Source organism: Sus scrofa, chromosome 14, assembly GCF_000003025.6.
Source record: "Sus scrofa isolate TJ Tabasco breed Duroc chromosome 14, Sscrofa11.1, whole genome shotgun sequence".
NCBI classification, from domain to species: domain Eukaryota; kingdom Metazoa; phylum Chordata; class Mammalia; order Artiodactyla; family Suidae; genus Sus; species Sus scrofa.
The window spans coordinates 96,873,858-96,893,536 of NC_010456.5; the positions used below are offsets into that span (position 1 = coordinate 96,873,858).

Genomic DNA, 19,679 nt, shown 5'->3' on the forward strand with positions numbered 1-19,679 from the left:
GAATGATGGTTGCCTGAGCAGAATAGGAAAATGAGGAGTTGCTATTCAATAGGTTTAAAAGTTTTAGTAATTCAAGATTAAAATGTTCTAGATAGCTTCTGTATGCATACATATTTAAAAAAACAAACAAACATTATTATTCTTTCTTGAATCAAATTAGCCTACTTTCTTGTCAGAGCAGCATCTAATGAGTTGAGAAAGTAATCTGCCTAAATTTTTTCTATCAGCAGGCATGTGTTCATTAGCATGAATAAGAATCTCTCTGACAAAGTAAATATCAAGCTATAATGAATTCATATATGATAAAAATATCTTCAAATGTAATCTTGCCAAAGATCATTTCCTAGTAAATGAATATCGTGCTGAAAACTGAACAAATCATCTGTGCTAGAAGGTAATGCTAAATAGGCACTAAATTAAATTCTCTAGCTGGGTTTTTTTATTTACTTTCTTTCCCCTCTAATAGCACAGTTACTGCACAGCTAAATGGCCACAGGTTTGTTATAACTTCAGATCAAGTTTAGTTTTGTCCACACCATATTCAATCCTAGGAAGAAACATGCAATGGAATAGATATGCACAGAAAATCTCCCAAGGCAATGTTTTACTAACCTCCCCATTCATGGTAAGTTTTTTTTTTTTTTAAGGGTCTTTTATTTCTATATGAAAAACTGAATATGTGAGAACTGTAACAGTGATTTGCATTGGACTAAAATGTATTTCCAAGTATCAGATAGCTTTAGAACTAATATCATTCTCCCCTTCCTTTCTTTCCTCCTTTCCATGCTTCTTTTCTTCCCTCCCTCACTTCTTTTTCCTCTTTTCTCTATTTTCTTTCTTTATTCCTTCTTCCTCTCTCCTTTCTTCCTTTCTTTGCTTAGAGGCAGGATGGCATATTGGATGAAAATGTAGATTTGGGAAAAGAAAGCGATGCATTTTCATGTTCAGGTTCTTATCACTTTCTACCTTCCATAATTTAGACCTAATTCAAGCCTCAATTTAACATCTGGAAAGTAGAACTAACAATGACTATATCATGGAATGATAAGTTATTGGTAAAATTAATTAAGATAATGATTAGAAAGGGCTTAATATTTATTGAACACTCAAAAAATATGACACTATAAAATATTTCCTCCTTGCTTTTTCTGTTAATCTCTTCCTTCACTCTATTTTTTTTTATCTTTAATATAATATGCAACACCATGTGCTAGGTCCTGTCACATTGTAAGAAAAGAAACTACACTTAGTTAAATAGCTGATAATCTAGTTAGAAAGATAAGAAGGGCAGCTCTAGCAAAATAAAAAGTATTGGCTTCTATTTAAAACATACAGATAAGGAACTGTTGGTGACAAAGTACTCTAGATACCAATAAGGAAATCAAGGACTATTACTACTCTTTCTCTCTAAGTGATACTAACAGTAATAGTTACTCGCTGCTGAACAAATACCCCCATCTCTGCTGTGCTTCTTCATGGACAAACTAGTCCAAGTATTTGCTTAGAACTGATTTAGTTTCCAGGTGTTTTCTATAGAAGTCACTTTTCTTGTGATAAAATGTTTTAGTTACTTGCTATTTTTTGGATATTTTGACTCTGATTAAATGTCCTCAACTATTTCTCAACCAAGTAACACCCTTTTCTGTTTTCATGATTGGCCTAAAAGAGTCCATAGGAAGTGAATTATCTGTTAAGATACTGCCTCCTATTCCAACATTTTATTCAGGCTCTGTTTACTAAAATGGCTCTCCTTTTGTAATACGATTTGATTCCTACTCTCAACTGTAATTTTCTCTCTCATATTTTCATTATCATAGACGCCTTTTAATTATTATTTTTTACGCACAACACTTTTGGGTTAGCATTGATGTGGTTCAGGGAAGGCTGCCTTAAAATATGCCAATGTAGCATACTGATTTTTTTGTTGTTGTTGTTTCCCCAATACATTATTTTTTTTTCCTACTGTACAAGCAAGGTGACCCAGTTACACATACATGTATACATTCTTTTAAAGTTACTTAAGAAACAGTATTTCCCCCCCCCCAATGGTTCTTTTTACTGGTCTAACGATTAAATTGACACAAAGCAGATTAACAAAAGGGAAAATAAATAAATAAATTTTCATATGTACCAAGGTCTCATAGATATAGGACCAAAGAAGCGAGCAAAGTAGGCAGCTTTTGTACTTTTTTGACAAAGAAACAATACAGTTGTGACAAATTGACAAGACAAAGAAGTTTGGGCTTGGGGTAGTAAATTAGTAAAAAAGTAAAGTTTGTTTATGGAGTCTTCTTGGTCCTGAATTCTGTCTGGTAATAAGATGTCTCTCTGCCGCCTGGTATAGGGAGGGTCCCTTTCACATGGGAGATTTATGACTTGCTTTCAGGGAGACAGAGAAGGGTCAGAGGGCCCTCTTCTACTGGCCCGGAGGCGGCCAGCAAGTTGACCTGGCCAGCGTGCTGACGCCCGAGATCATGGCCCCCATCCTCGCCAACGCGGACGTCCAGGAACGCCTGCTGCCCTACCTGCCCTCCGGGGAGTCGCTGCCGCAGACGGTGGAGGAGATTCAGAACACGCTGACCTCGCCCCAGTTCCAGCAGGCCTTGGGCATGTTCAGCGCGGCTTTGGCCTCGGGGCAGCTGGGCCCCCTCATGTGCCAGTTCGGGCTGCCCGCAGAGGCCGTGGAGGCCGCCAACAAGGGCGACGTGGAAGCCTTCGCCAAAGCCATGCAGAGCAGCGCCAGCCCCGAGCAGCAGGAGGGGGACGGCAAGGACAAGAAGGACGAGGAGGAAGACATGAGCCTCGACTGAGGCGCCCGCGTCGGGGGCGGGGGGTCGCCCCGCTCGTGCGGCCCCGGGAGCGGCGTTTGCCCTCCTCGCCCCCCACACCTCTGTCCCCACTTGCTAATCAGTAAAGGTCTTTTCTTTTATCTGCCAAAAAAAAAAAAAAAAAAAAAAAAAAAAAAAAAAGGGAAATACTCCCTTCCTCAACAATATGCATGTCTTTCCTGCCAGGCCCAGGGATAAGATGCAGCCTGTCTTTATATTATTGCTACTTCCTAGGAAATTTGGCCAAATACTTATGAAGGAACCTAAATTTGTCACCAGGCCTCTAAAAAATCCAAAATGGATAACTGCTATTGAGTTAATCTAGATCCAGATTACTTTTATTCTAGCACGTGGTCAGCTTAACCTTCAAATTCAGACAGTCTGAGCTCGGAGTGTTCATGCTATATTGCAGAATACTGTCTTTCTGTAAATAGTGGTCATTATGATCAAACAGATGAACTTAGAGGAATGTTTACATTTTAGTATTTTACATTAACTTAACTGTAGATTATGTAATTCTGCAGAAAAATTTTAGTCAATATGTTAATCTTAGTTTCTTATATGATGTCTCAATTATTTCCCTTAGAAGTAATTTACAGAACTGTTGTTATTCTTAAAGGTTTTAGTACCATTTGAATAATTAACTCAAGAATGAAAATTAGAAATATTTTTAACTAAAAATACATGATCATTGGTGCAAAATGCAAAAGCAACTTTTCCCCCATCTCTAGTCTTAAAGATATTAAAAGCTTAGATAAATAAGCATTGCTATTGTCCACTTTAGTCCAGGGAACATTTCCTGACAAGCATAGATTGATCTCTCTTTATAACTGGTTTTGCAGGAGCAAAATACTTCCTAAAAATTAACATTATTATTATTAAACCTTTTCATCATTTTTTCCCAAAAGTTATAATAGTGATTTGTGGCAATAAAAAGACATTTTAAAAAATTACCTTTTGGTGAGGTGTGTGGGGTTTGGGGGAAAGAGAAGTGAGGGTGTACTTTATGCCACAAAATGAATATTAAGAATGTGTGGGAGTTCCCATCTTGGTGCAGTGGAAACAAATCCGACTAGGAATGATGAGGTTGTGGGTTCAATCCCTGGCCTTGCTCAGTGGGTTAAGGATCCAGGGTTGCTGTGAGCTGTGGTGTAGGTCGCAGACACAGCTAGGATCTGGCGTTGTTATGACTGTGGTGTAGGCTGGCAGCTACAGCTCCTATTAGACCCCTATCCTGGGAACCTCCACATGCCATGGGTGTAGCCCTAAAAAGACAAAAAAAAAAAAAAAAAAAAAAGTGCGTGCACACGTGCTTATGCTGCAATTGACATGGGCTTCTCAGAAATTCATTTCAGGCAGTATTTGCTTTTGAAAGGTTCATTTACAAAATGCTAAAAGTACAAAATCATTAGCCTAGAGTATCTTTACAAGGATAGTTTCCTTGTACATTCAAAATAAAGTTTGACTTTCATCTATTTTTCAGAGCATGGATTTATAATGGAGTAAATCTCTAGTTAACAAAGCTTCCATCATTAATTTGGAAAAGGAATCCAGTTTTAAAATACCCTCAAGACGAGGCTACTTAATGATCAGCACCAAATAGATCCTAGCATAGCTATCACAGAGCTGCATCAGTGTTTTGTCAGCCTCATTACACAAAAATACTAGGTATAATAGTTGGAAGTAAGATTGACCTAATCCTCAGAGGCTTAAATGAGAGAGGTGGACCTATGGATCAAGAGAGGAACATGCCTCTTCCCTTTCAACTGATAGCATCTGTGCCCAATCTGATGAGAAGGATCCCTGATGGGTCAGCTTTAAGTCTTCTGATCTATTCAGAAAAGAACATTTTAAAAAAGAATCACATTATTTTAATTTGCATAAAAGAGTCAGGTTACACTAAGAGCAAAATTCACTGATCTCATAAATAGACACTGATAAGTTCAAAAGGGCTCAGTATCCTCAAATTTGAATCTAGGGAGAATAGCTCACTTTAATGTTAGTAATTTTCAAGCTTTTCATCTGGTAGCTTATGAGATGAGCTTGCCCCAGGATTCTAGATAATCCTATTCCCTTGGAAATGCCCTTAGAAGTGTATGTGAGTTGCGTGAAGAATTACTTCTGGCATGAAGATGGATACAGCAAACTTTGAAAGTTATTTCACTGCTACTGCATTCCTAGACAGTGCCTGATAGAGGTTTTATACCCACAGTCATGAATGTAGGATTGACTAAAACATTCTTGAATATTTAGGGTTGAGTTATGTTATTTCCTTTTCTACTTTTGAGTATTATTGCAGCTACTCAATTTTCCATAGAGACTACCGCCAGATTATCATTTAAATTACCCACTGGATCATAGACAGGAAAGCAATGACTAATGCTATTTTTAACCATTTAGCATAATTCCTTATATCATTTTCATCTCACTTGAATGGGGGAACATTAAAACTATAATGAAAATAGGCTGAGATAGAAGCAAGTTTTTGTATAGCAAAAGCTTCTTTCATCTGGCCTTGACATAGTAAATATTTCCAATAAAAATTATTTTTACAAATCTTCAGAGATCAATTACTACCTTTAGATAACAACTATCATGTTTTACGTACCATGAGAGTCACACAGTAGTAGCATAAGATGCAACAGCTTTCTAATGTATCTGATGGAAAAACCAACTAAACATTCAAAGAGGTAAACAGTCATCCAGGCCTAAATCTAGGCCATAGATAGAAAATGTCAAGTAAATGTTAGCATCTCATCATATGGATATGATAAAACAGACAAATCTTCTAAAAAGGTCTGATAAGCAGAGATGTGGAAAAGTGGCTGCCCCCAGATTGACAGGATAGCTTGAGAATGGATGTCATTTAAGGTCAGAGTAAATGAGATTATAACATAAAGGCTGGAAATTTCAATGGCAACACAATAAAGCTTATTTGTCACATATCAAATCTGATGTAGGTCATGCTACCTCCCTCCATATGGTAGCTATGTTATCTGGAATAGATGACTCACAGGTCATTGGGCAGAAGTAATTACATGGTCTGGCATGACTGCAATAGAAGCTAGGTAAGTCAGGGGTGCTCTTGGATAGATATAGCCATTAATTCTCCCTAAAATATATGGAGTCTTTTGAGGAGAAATAGAAGAAAACAGAAAAGGAATGTGGATGTCAGATAGAAGAGTGCTTTGAATATCAGGAGGAATATTCACTTTAACTCAGATAACTGTTACAGACACTAAGCCTGAAATATGATCATCTAAAAGACACAATAAAGAAGAAAACTGTAAACAGGAATGAAAGAATAATACAGCAGCTATTAAAAGTGGAGATAAGCAAGGTGATATAGACAACTACTCATGTATTGATTGCCTCTTCAAAACTGAATTTGTATGTTTAGTTGAATCCTTTCTGACTCTTATGCTGTCCCCAAAACTTATTTATATTTGTCATTCAAAACTTATTAATTGAGCAGCAAATATATACTAGGTATTTTTAGGTTCTCAGGATGCTCTAGTGAATAAAATAGAAAAAGTTTCTGTTGTCATGGAGCTTACATTCTGCCAAGGAGAATACTTTGAATTTTTAGATTCCAAAATTCTGAAAGGACCTAAGAAGTTATAGTTTTCATTCAATATGTTGCCACTTTGAAGAGCACCTTAAACAAATGTCCCAAATACATCAAACTACCTTCCCCAGACGTAGTGCATCGCCTACCTCTTACATCCATGCCCAGGTCTTTAAATAAGTACCTCACTGTAACACAAGAAAATCTGAGCTGCTGGTGGAGTCACCTTCCCCTAATCACTGAGCTGATAGAATTCAGTGTTCCTAACTCACACATCCATGACGGCCAAGCCAGAGCCACATCTTCTATATGGGCAACAGAAGCTCACAATCTCGCGACCCTGTGTTCTATCCCACATCTTCGATATGCAACAATCTTTAAATTCCAGAACACCAATGTCAATGAAGCCGTCTATTTCTTAGACAATTCAAACAGCCTCTAGATCCTCTTTAAGCACTTTCATTGCCTCTACTATAGTTTTTAATTCATTGGTTTTTTAAAAAATGTTATAATTAGTGTATGTCTCTTCTTCTACACAAGTTTTTTGAGAGCAGTTCTCACTTTTGTGTCATGTTACTTAACAAAGTGTTTCATAAGTTAAATATTGAAAAAAAAATGCCTGGTGAATTTTATCTTATGCCAGGAAAATTATTTATAAAGACACAAAGGCTTTTACCTCCAAATGAGTAAGAGATCATGGAGGTTTTTAGGAAATTATCAAGTGCATCCTGGAACAATCTCAGCCCCCAAATGGACTTCTGGTCATGTTTTTCCAACAGCCTCTTTTCTGCACACAGTCCTATATTTCTGTGGTGCTGAAGTTACTGGTCTCCTATTAAACTCTTGTGAAGAAAAATAAGTATAATGGGAGAAGAAGAATCTTTTTCTTAACTGTGATGAGAAAGAAGTTACAAGGGAGACTGACCTAAAAACCTGTGGTCTTTTTTTGGGAGCAGCTGAGAAAGGATTGGGATCACACAGGGTGCCAGAGTGCACCATTTTAATGTGAGGAGAGAGCCAGACACCCAAATAAAGAAAATATGACTAGACACTAATGGTGAAGGTCAGAAATTACCTGCACTTCACAGAGACAGTAAATCTTCTTCCACAAAATGTATAAGTGATACCTGTGGTTCTTAATTAAAGAGGGAAGGAAGATCAGATTTCCCTTTAGATTCAAATGCCAAATCTCTCTATAGGGCTACTAGAATCTCTTAGGAGAAAAGATCCATAACTGAATTAAAAAGTATGAAAAATTAAAATGCTGTAGTCAAGAAAGAGCACACAACAATAAATTGAAAAGGAGATCATACATCATAATAGTTCAGAGTTGGCTTCTAGATTCAGACTGATTAAAATCCAGTCCCATTTATACCACATGGAGCCGTATGACGTGGCGGCAAGTTACTTAAGCTTCCTGAGACTGAATTTTTTTTTTGTATCTGTAAAATGATAACAATTGTGTCTATTATTATGAGTAATAAATGAAAAAATCACTTTAAACACATAACCCAGTCCTAGACATAAAGCGATGCTCAAATATTAGCAAGCAATGGCATGAACAGTAATACATATGGCTAAAACTTACGCATATAGCTGGATAAGTACTTGGTAAAGGAAGATCAACAGTATAGGTAAGGATCGTATAGCACAATCTGAAAAGACACATACCATGTGATTCCAACCCAACCATATGATATTCTGGAAATGGCAAAACTATAGAGATAGTAAAAAGGTTAATGAGTCCAAGAGTGGTTTTCGGGGAGGGAGGATGAACAGGGGCAACGGAGAGGAGATTTTAGGGGAGTGAAACTATTACATGTGATACAATTACGGTGGATATATTTTTCACTATACATTGTATACAACTCCATAGAATATACAATACAAAGAATAAACCCTAATGTAAACTATGAACTTCAGTGACTAACAGTGCATCAATATTGGTTCATTAATTATAAAACAATTCCATAGTAATGGAAGGTGTATGTAAATACTAGGGAAAATTGTATGGAATAAGGGTCGGGGAGGTGTGGGAACTTCCCATATTTTCTAATCAATTTTTCTGTAAACCTATTTCTTTCTAAAAGAAGTATATTATTGATATTAATACATTCGTTAATATATTAAATATTAACATAAAATGTTTTAAAGTGAAATATGGCACCAAGTTCTACTAGTTAGCATTTAACGATGGTGCATCAATATTCTTAGAGACAATCCCCAATGCAAAACAGAAATCTGAAGTATCAATTTAAAAGTAAGTTAGAGGTCCAAAAGATGGATAATTTCTGTCTAGTTGTTGAGTAAATAAGAGCATAATCAAGACCCTCCTCTTTGGCTTTGTTTAAATAAAAAGGGAAAATCAAGCACAAAGCCCTACAAATCAGAAAGAATTACTTGGAAGTGATCAGGTGTCAAACATAAAGACACCTCAGAAAATCAAGTTCATCTCTAGAATTTAGTGAATAAAATTATGTTCTTCAATTCTTTCTCTGCCTAAGGCTTAATGATATAAAAACAGATCATTAAACTATTTTAGATTTCTCAGATCAAAGGTCAACCAATAATCTTAATTAAAAGAAAATTCCACATAGAAGAAACTGTTTTCAAATATTCATCACAAACATTTACTAAATTCTTTTACCTTGAATCTATTCACCACTCTAAGAAATTCCACAGAATATGACAGGAATTAAAATAGTCATGTGAGACAGTTATATATTTCAGTAACAAAAATTATGCTATTTCTGAAAACATTATAAGTCTCATTAGGTTTTTAAAGGTTTCACACTGCAATTTGGCACCATGTAACTTCTCTTTAGTTTTTCTAGAGACTACAAAAAGATCCAGTCATAAAAAATATAATTTGTAACTAGAAATCTCTAACAAAATATGATGCATCAAAAATGTTTGACTGAACTGAAATCATGTCAGAATTTGCATTTGGCTTTACATGAGTATCCAGAAAACTTGATTGGCACTTCTGAGACTGATAATTAAACTTCTGAATTCTCTTATGAAGAGTGTGTGTTGCCTATGTGGATATAGTCTCTTTTACATGTCTTAAGCACACAAGATACCTACTGACTTCACTGGGAATTCAGAAATCTTCAAGACTGTCCTCTGTGGGAAGGAGAATTGTAGGAAACCCATTCTAACTATTTAGTTAGGTCTTCCTACTAAAGGTATTCATATTGACTCTCACTGAGGTATAGTTTTAACATGTCTATGAACTCCATGCTTATTGGTATATATATTTCAATGAGGAAACATACGCTTAATATTTAGTCAATAACAAGGTAGGAAATACATTTACAGTTAATATGAACTTAAAATGTGACTATATTTTATTTTATTTTATTCTATTTTTTGTCTTTTTGCTATTTCTTGGGCCACTCTCGCGGCATGTGGAGATTCCCAGGCTAGGGGTCCAGTCGGAGCTATAGCCACTGGCCTACACCAGAGCCACAGCAACTTGGGATCCGAGCCATGTCTGCAACCTACACCACAGCTCACGGCAACGCCGGATCGTTAACCCACTGAGCAAGGGCAGGGACCGAACCCGCAACCTCATGGTTCCTAGTCGGATTCGTTAACCACTGCGCCATGACAGAAACTCCTGTGACTATATTTTATGAAGATAACATTTTTATAAAGACAATGCCTAACGTGACTCTATTCATTACAAAAATGATGCATGATGAGTGTTAATAGGGCAACTTAATCAAGGCATTTTCTTCTGGCCAATACAGATCCTATACAGAATAGTTTGGCCCAGAGCTAGATTAAGAAAACCTTTCAGGTGTAAATTCTCTTGGGGTTATAATACACCGCTGGCATACTAAAACACCACTGGAAGAAGAATAACTGCTAATTTTTAGGGAGCTCTTTCTCTATGCTAGACCTTCTTAAACAATTTACCTAATAAATCACTGGATCATTACAACAGCACCATAAGTAGGTTCTGTTATCTTTAGTTTACATTTGAAGACAATGAAGCACATATATAGCAGTATGCTTGGTAATGTTTAGCAAGCTGCTTAGAGGAAGAACGAGACTGAAGCACATATATAGCAGTATGCTTGGTAATGTTTAGCAAGCTGCTTAGAGGAAGAATGAGACTTAATTTGCAATACTTGCTAACTTCTATGATTATCATTAATGTCAAGCTACTAACATGATATCACTGAATGTGATAAAAGAATTGGTAAGTGATGTTTTTATTATAAAGATTGTTTTTAATATAATTTATTAATTATAAATTTATATAACATGATAATGACTCCATTTAACAACTGGTTTATAAAATTCTTGAAAAATTAACACCATTCTCTTAGGTTAGTATGAACTGGCTCTACATTAGACAAAGAGGTTAAACAACTTGTTCAAAGAGAATGTGTAAATAACATAAAGTATGACAACCCAATGAGATAGATATTACTATCCCCATGTTGTAAATGAGGAAACTAAAGTATGAAAAGTTCAGCAAGGCAGAGACAGTGACAGAGATGCTTTTCCAACCCACAAAGTTCCTACAGTATCTACACCAAATCACTACACTCACTAAACTACATTTCGGGATGTCCTAATCCATCAAAAGGCTATGAAAATTGTGATGGCAAAAGTGCTCCATTGTCTTCTAACATAAAGAATCTAATTTACTCATAGAAAAGAGGGCTGAAAAAATTGGAAAATAAATCAGAATTGATTTCTTCTCAAAGTGATTTCACAGATATTCACAGCATTGAACCATTTGACCTTAAAAATCCTATTAGTTTGGCCTTGCTACATAAATGACAAAGCAAGAAAGAAGACAATAAATGGTCCTCTCAGCTTGGAGCTAGAGAATGATGAGGCCAAGATCCAGCTCAGGATGTATTTAATAAATGTCAATTATGAAAAGAACTGCTGAATTCTACAACTCTACCTTAAGTGTTTACAGCCTGAAGAAATAGTATAAAAAAGGTAACAGAATTGAGATGATTCTTTAATGTGGCAGGCCTATAGCAAGAAATGTTCTGTTACTGACAATAAAACAAGAAATAAGGTAACTAGGAAGAGTCCAACAGCTTACTATGACCTGAATCCTCCTCTCAGACTGCTTCAGGTGCAAATCCTTTGCCTGGCCCCTGAGACTCTGACCTCATTTCCTGTTTGGTTCACCTTCAGTACCCTTACTATCTTCTATCTTCCACCAACCCAATCTTCAGAATAAATGTATTGCCCTTTTAACAATGTAATCAATGGGGAGTCAAAGTTCAGTATTCTGAAATTTATAGTGCATCTACTTTTATAATTATATACAATAACATACTTAATTGTGTCTTTTGTCCATCAGCTAGGTTGCCCATGCCCTAACCTCTGGAAACTATGGTTTTTTGGGGTTTTTTTGTCTTTTTAGAGCTGCACATGCAGCATATGGAAATTCCCAGGCTAGGGGTTGAATTGGAGCTGTAGCTGCTGGCCTACACCACAGCCACAGCAACCCAGGATCCGAGCCATGTCTGCAAGCCACACCACAGTTCATGGCAACACTGGATCCTTAACCCAGTAAAAAGGGACCAGGGATCAAACCCGCATCCTCAAGGACACTAGTCGGGTTTATTACTGCTGAGCCATTACAGAAACTCCCTCTGGAAACTATGAAGATGCAAAAAAGAACTTTCCAGATGTAAATATATTTATAAACATAAAAATAGAGAGATTACCCTGTATTACCTGGAGGAGGCCAAGCTAATCACATAAGTCCTTAAAAGCAAACTTTCTCTGTTTGGGATCAGGGATATGTGGTAAAAGGAGAAGTCAGAAAAATTCCGAGTGAGAAAGATTCCATGTGTTGGCTCTCAGAGGTAGAGGCTACATGTGAGGATCAGGGTGAAACCCTGAGGAACTAAGAGCAGCCCCCAGTTGACAGCCAGCAGGCAAAGAGACTTTAATGTTTTAAAATACTGAATCTGGCCAGCAACCTGATGAGTTTGGAAAGGAGAGCCTCCAGTAAGAATACAACCCTGCAATACCTTTTTGAGTCTTTTGAGACTCTAAATAGAGCTTCAATCCAGCTGAACCATGAGGTAGTCAGACTTCTGATAAACAGAATTGTGAGATGATAGATTTATCTTATTTGTAAGCTGCGAAATTTATAGTAATTTTTTACAACAGCAACAGATAACTAATACAATCAATTTTATAATGAACACATTTTTAATTTTCAAAAATAAATCTTTAAACATAGATGAATAAATATAAAATTTGGTAAAGTTTATAAAATAAAGAATATTTTTAAAAAGTTTTAAATCTGAAACATTATTTTGTATGATTGACTTACTTTATCTTCATAGATGAGCCTGAGGTTCTGTTTTATATTATAGTCTCTTAAAATTTCTCTTACACACTATCTCAATGATAGGGTTTCAATCAATAAACTCAAAAGATAAAGTTTCCGAATAGCTCTTACCTTAGGACATTGTTTTTTCCATAGCACAAATTTTGTTCTTTATTCATTTTATTTATTTTTAGTTTTTTATGCCATGCCTATTTTTTCATAAATCCTGAGATTTATGTTTTCAGGTGCATCACTGCCCTAATAAGAACCTTTTCATACTTAGAGAAAATACATTATAGTTGTTAAAATTTCAAATACCATACTTCTACTTCAATGCTATTCAGCTGAGCCATGCTAAGTTTACTACTGCTAAGATATTTCCTTACTAGCACATAATTTATATATTCTGCAGTGGACTCTTTAATGTTTTTCTAAGTACGCATTATTATTTTTTAGTTTTATAATGATTTTTATTTTCTCCATCATACAGTGTTCTGTCAATTTTCTACTGTACAGCAAAGTGACTCAGTCACATATATATATAATTTTTCTCATATTACCCTCCATCATGTTCCATCACAATGCATTATTTTTAATTACAATCATAATCCAATATATTAGGGAGTATAAGTGAAAGGGCTTTGACTCTGTCTTTTTAATTCTTAGCTAGCTACATTTGGACTGGGAAAATATGTGAATCATGACATTCTAGGCTCCTTTAGTATAGTTACTGTAGTAGGCAGATTAAATGCTTAATGGCTTAATCCAGAGATTTCCATGTCCTAATCCCTGGAACCTCTGAATATGTTTTATTACGTGCAAGATAGAATTAAGGTTGTTAATCATCTGATATTAACATAAAGAAATAATCCTGGACTATTTGGTAAGCCTAAGGCAATCAAGGGTCCTTTAAATATGGAAAAGAGAAGTAGAATAGTAAGATCCACAGAGAGATTTGGGGATGCTATGATGCTGGCTTTAAAATAGAGAAATATATCATAATTTAAGGAATGTAGGTGCCTCTAAAAGTTGGAAAAGGTATGAATATGGATTTTACTCTAGGTCCTTCAGAAAGACTGCAGTCATCCTGATGCTTTGATTTTAGCCCAGTGGGACCCATTTCATAATTCTGGGCTATAAGATAATAAATTTGTATTGTTTTAATCACCATTGAGTTTGTATTGATTTATTATAGCAGCAATATGAAACAAATGAAGCCAGTACAGCTGCAAGAACACTAAAAAAAATTCATATATTCTAGAAGTACCAGGAAGTCATTGTCTGCTCTAGAAAAGGTAATTCCTAAATGAGCTTATTAAGCCTAGATTTTCTTTCACACACTTGTCCTAAAAAGGGACAATATAGGTATGGCTGGTACTTTTGAACTACAGGAGAGGACAAAAGTCACAAATTATTATTTGCAAGAAACACAGATAATTATCACATTTTCTCCAAACATGGTTCTCTGATCTTACTGCCAACTGATGGATTCCAACAGCCTTGGTTCTTAATTGGTTTCTGCATACGAGAAGGCAAGCTAACAGCAAACTCAGCTCCACTCCATCAATCGTCTTCAATGCCAACCTATAATTTTTAGGGCTCCTCTTGTTCTCAAAATTATATGAGAGCTCAAAAGTAACTGGAACCACTCCATAAATTTTTCCTTTGAAAATACTGATTGATCTCAGTTCAACTTCTTCAAACATCCCCAGATATTCTATCATTGGCTCTTTTTAAAAAGATCTCTTTTTCTGATCAAAATGATACTTTTTAAATGAAACTAAAGTTTCTAGAAGTATAAAGAATCTGGGCTATTTTTTTTCAATAAGATGTCTACTCCTCCAATATAGGCAATCATTAGCTATCTCTTCAAATAATTTGCTTATTACCCTTAATACTTTTGCAATTGGCACTAAATCAAAAGGCCTCCTTAGAGTCAAATAAACCTAGCTCTGACAGAGACTAACAAAGCCTTGGGCAGCTAGGAAGTTCATTTATCTTTCTCTTCCATTTTTCCCTTAAATTGAGTTCATAATTTCAGGCAGAAGTGGTGTGAGAGTTAATTGAGTGTTAAAATAAAGAACTACTTGGATAACCTTTGGAATATTGTGGCATGTATACTACTAACTCTCAGTTCAGCCCTTCATTTTTTTAATCATCTGCCCTGAGTAAGACAACTCATACTTTATATATCTATTTCTATGCCTACATTAATAACTATGTTTATATATTAATATCTTGAATTAAATTGAGATGTAGCTCCATATAGTCTTAAAGTGCAAAAGAAATTTTAAAACAAATTCTTTTATAATTTGATGCACTCAATATTTTTTATATGTATATCAAATCTTAAAAACACATAAAAGCGACCAATCAATTCAACAAATAAATATAATCTCATCAGCTATTTTTTTTACCAAGAAATCTCATGATATTAAAATAATAATAATATGCTAATTAAAATCATAGTAATTATAATAAAACTAAAGTAAGTTTTATCCTCTACGGTACTTTTTTCTTTATCACCTTTTTTATGAACTTTATTATAAATTACATATAAATTAGATAAATTATTAATTATAAATTATATAGATGTGTAAAAAATGGTTAGTTTAATAGTTTCAACAAATATGTATACCCATACAACCACAACCAAAATAAAGTTATAGAATATTTCCATAACTTGAAAAGTCCCTTCATGCCCCTCTGCAATAACTTACCATTTCCTTGTCCTCTCTGGTATCTACTGAGTTCTTTTCTATTTTTTTATGTTTGCTTGTCTTTTCCAGGAAGTTGTATAAATAAATCTTTAATGCAATATGTGATGTTTAGTGTCTGGATTCCTTAGCATAATATTTGAGAGTCTCATTCATGTTGTTGAATGTATAGGTTGTATGTTCCTTTTTATTCATCAGTAATATTATAGATATACTATATTTTATCTATGATATTTATCTATAATATAATAAATAGATATACTATATTTTCTTTATTTTTTTCATCTGTTGTTGAACATCTGAGTTGTTTCTAATTTTGGCTAATAGGAATAAAGCTCCAAGAAAACTCCTGTACAAATGCTTTCATGGAATGAGTTTTTGTTTCTCTTGAATTTCATGGTCATGAATTACCTACTTACTAGAAGTGTAATTGCTAAGTTATATAGTAAGTGCACATTTTACTTGGTAAGATACTCTCATACTGTTTTCCAAATGTATCATTTTACATTCTCAGCAGTAGTACATAAACATTCCAATGGCTTTAGAGTCTAGCCAATACTTCATATTGTCAGGTTTTTAAAATATAGCCATTCAAATGTATGCATACGGTAGTTGTGATTTTCTTTTGAATCTCCCTTAAGACTAAATATTTTTCACATACATTTTTTGCTATTAATATACGTTTTTCTATGAAGTGACTCTATTTTTGCCCATCTTTTTAGTAGAGTTTTCATCATCTTATTATATTAATATTTACTTATTCTACATGCATTCTTCTGTCAGACATATCTATTATAAATATTTTCCCCAATCTGTGGCTTCTCTTTTCAATTTTTATGGAATTTATCATTTTTTCTCTTACTCTTTGTGCTTTTTGTATCCTATCTTAGAAATCTTCACTTAGCCCAAGGTTTCAGCAAGTTCCAAGGTCTGTCCTTGCTTTATTACATTAGCTTTTACATTTAGATCTGTGATCCACTCTAAGTTAGCATTTGTCTATGCTGTGAGGTAAAGCCATGTAAAGGGGATTTAGGCAGAACTTATATTCTGGATCTCATACCATCCGTGGCTCTCTCACTTCTAGGATTTTCCTCTAAATTTTGATCTGCCCTGCCAACATGGAATTCTGCGCTATGCTACATCCAGCTCCAAAGGATGTCATTTTTCTGTTACCATAGTTGTAGTAATTGGAGATAAACCTCTGACGAGAAAGCCAAAAGTGACAGTTTTTATCTCAGTGGACTCCTTCAAGAATAAACTTTTTCTACTTTCTGTTCTGGATCAATTCCCAGTGTCTTAAAAAAAAAAAATCAAAGCAAACACTTACACACATATACACAGTTGACCAGTAAGCAATGTGCGAGTTAGGAGCACCAATCCTCGCAGTTGAAAATCCATGTACAACTTATATTTGGCCCTCTAAATTCTGATTTGCTCTGCCAACATGAATTTCTCTGTATCTGGTTCAGAATCAGCAGATTCAACCAATCTCAGATTGTATGAGACTGCAGTATTTACTACTTAAAAAAAAAAAAAAAAAAAAAAAATCCTGGGAGTTCCTGGCGTGGCTAAGTGGAAATGAATCTGACTAGTATCCATGAAGACCCAAGTTGGATCCCTGGCCTCACTCAGTGAGTTAAGGATCCAGCATTTCTATGAGCTGTGGTGTAGGTCACAGATGTGGCTTGGATCTGGTGTTGCTGTGGCTGTGGTGTAGGCCAGCAGCTACAGCTCCAATTTGACCCCTAGCCCCTGAACCTCCTTATGCTGCAGGTATAGCCCTAAAAAGACACACACACACACACACACACAAATCCATGCAGAAGTGGATCAGTACAATTCAAATCTGCTGTTCAAGGGACAACTGTATAATATTTAGATTATCTACACATACATATGTCTTGTTTTTATTTTATAATTAATATCTGTCAGGGGGATGAGTGGTGGTGGTGGTTCTCCTACCACTATTGAGATAGTGGTACTCCATCTGAATATTACATGAAACTATCTTAAGACCCATTTATATTTTCATGGGTTGAGATACCATTATTGGTAGTGCTTTCAGTTGTATATGATAATTTCATATTAAATATGAATACTGGAGCAAGAGGTGTATATCAAAATATTGAGTTGCACATTGCCGAATATTTCAACTTCCACTTTATAATTAGAGAAGTATTAGAATAAGAATAGAATGAAACCATATAGAAACTGATTATAACACACCAGGAAACTGAGACTCAGCATGGTTATTACAAGGCACTCAAGAGATATAACAGAAAGAGATTTCCCCTCTTCTTTCTGGTGTTCCTTTACCAGGATACAGAGGCAGAGAGTCTCCCTTGTCCCAAACACCTACAACACATGATATTCCAGAGTCTTGCTCTTGCAGTAAACAGCTTCTTTGGTTCTTGGCTCCTGCAGTGGGCTTGGGTCAGCAATGCCCATTAGCTAGCAGCTCCCTCCAGCATTCATCAGGTGGCTTTGCAGGAAGCACTGTTAGTTAAACACATCCCTTTGTAAATCTTCCTCTTCAGCCCCTCAGTTATCTTATGGTAACTTTAGAAGTATGATACATTCCTGTTAACTTCTTGCAGAATTACTGAGGGCATATTTCTGGAAAATTCTGCCAGCATAGCACTTCAGCAACTTTTTCATCATCCAAGGAACCAGAGCCATACTCTTTCCTATGAGGTCTGGATCTCACCCCTAGGACAAGGATAGTCATTCCTTGGGTGATCTATTTAATCCACTGGTATAATGGTCCAAATGTAACCATCAATCAATACATAACTTCATGCATTGTAAGTCTTTAAGGCTAATAACGGGACAAATTATTAGGTAGGATACCTTACAGAATGGTTTCTGCAAGAAATAGGTGAAAATGCCTTGAATTTGTTCTAACAATGTGTTCCTTATTTCCAATGAGGGGCAACAATTCTCTGAGAAACTTCCACTTTTGTACTTTTATTTATCAATCTATAAGAGGCTAATATTGGACATATTTTACTTGGATTAAAGGAGTTTAAATCTGTCACTGTAGTAATTAAGAAGTACAGACTTAGAAATTCAATAGTTCCCTATTTATTGTCTATTCTTTATTTTGACATAGATAGGCTCAATCATTTATGGTTTTCTAAGAATATCCTTCTATCACAGTACAAAACAATAAAAATGCCAAGTTTTACTTTTCTGTAGTAAACCAAACTTAATTTTCTATTTCTCTCCTGACACAGACATGCAAATACAATTAATAGCTCAAGGTTCTCCTATCCGTTGTCATCATTCCCATAGGTGAAGAGAATAGTTAGTTGATTGGATTTTCTAATAGAAGTTAATATGCAGACTCTATCATCAAAGTTCATGAAATAGATTCCTATACATGGAAAAAGAAAATTATCCTCCAATCTAGTTTTCCCAAAGCTTATTCCATTGAAGGGTAGTTCTACACATGGTTTAAAAAAAAAAAAAAAAGATTTGTGTGGTCAAATAATCCATAAAAACTGATGAAATAAAATTAACTAGGTTTCTACAGCAGGGCTTTCAGAAGCTTTATTTAATGAGTTCATACACTGTGGGAATTTCAGAAAAAGAGATAGAATCCAGCATTTCCCAAACCTGTTTGACCTAGAAATCCAATTTTTATAGAATACATGTTGAAAATGACCATTTCTGCCTAGCTTACTTTCTACATGTAAGTAACCCGAATTTCAGAAAAATTATTCATTCAGTGTAACACACATATTTGTTGCAGAATACTAGGAACAGAATCCAATTCTGTGACTTGAAGCATAAATGTTCTCATGTCAATATTCATTCTCTAGCCCATTTTTTTTCAGCTTGAGGTTATTTCCTAATTTAATCTCAAATCTTAAATTCATGTATAATATAATGAAAAACATTACTTCTACATTTCCATTGCACCAAATTTCTTGTACTTTTGAAGAACAAGAAAAAAGCTAATGCTTTTATCTCTAATTGTAGAGACACTTCTTTTATATCCTTGCTTCCTTTACTCTGTCTGCTATATTTTTGCTCTTTTCTCCTAAATACTCTCTATGGTCCTACAGGGAAGTATGGTGTATATATGCCTTCAGATTATCTAAGACCCAATATTACTCCTGGCACATAACTTACATCATAGTCTCTGTCCATGTGACTAGTAAATCAGTTTGGCAATTAGGACTATTATAATGCCATATGGTCACCATGTTCAAAACACTGCACTAAATATTCTTACA

General features: G+C 35.1%; 1 protein-coding gene across 1 annotated transcript; it reads left to right on the top strand.

Annotated features, from left to right (window-relative positions):
- Positions 351-2,934, top strand: LOC102157770 (proteasomal ubiquitin receptor ADRM1). Its single transcript, XM_005657431.3, has 2 exons — positions 351-394; positions 2,387-2,934. Exons 1-2 carry the CDS (start codon positions 351-353, stop codon positions 2,808-2,810), a joined length of 468 nt encoding a protein of 155 aa, XP_005657488.2. The 3' UTR covers positions 2,811-2,934.

Bases quoted from the DNA above. Each gene is read 5' to 3' on its own strand.
- LOC102157770 (XM_005657431.3), top strand. From the start codon at position 351: ATGAATATCGTGCTGAAAACTGAACAAATCATCTGTGCTAGAAG. The intron at 395-2,386 runs GTAATGCTAAAT...ACTTGCTTTCAG, and splicing joins CAAATCATCTGTGCTAGAAG to GGAGACAGAGAAGGGTCAGA.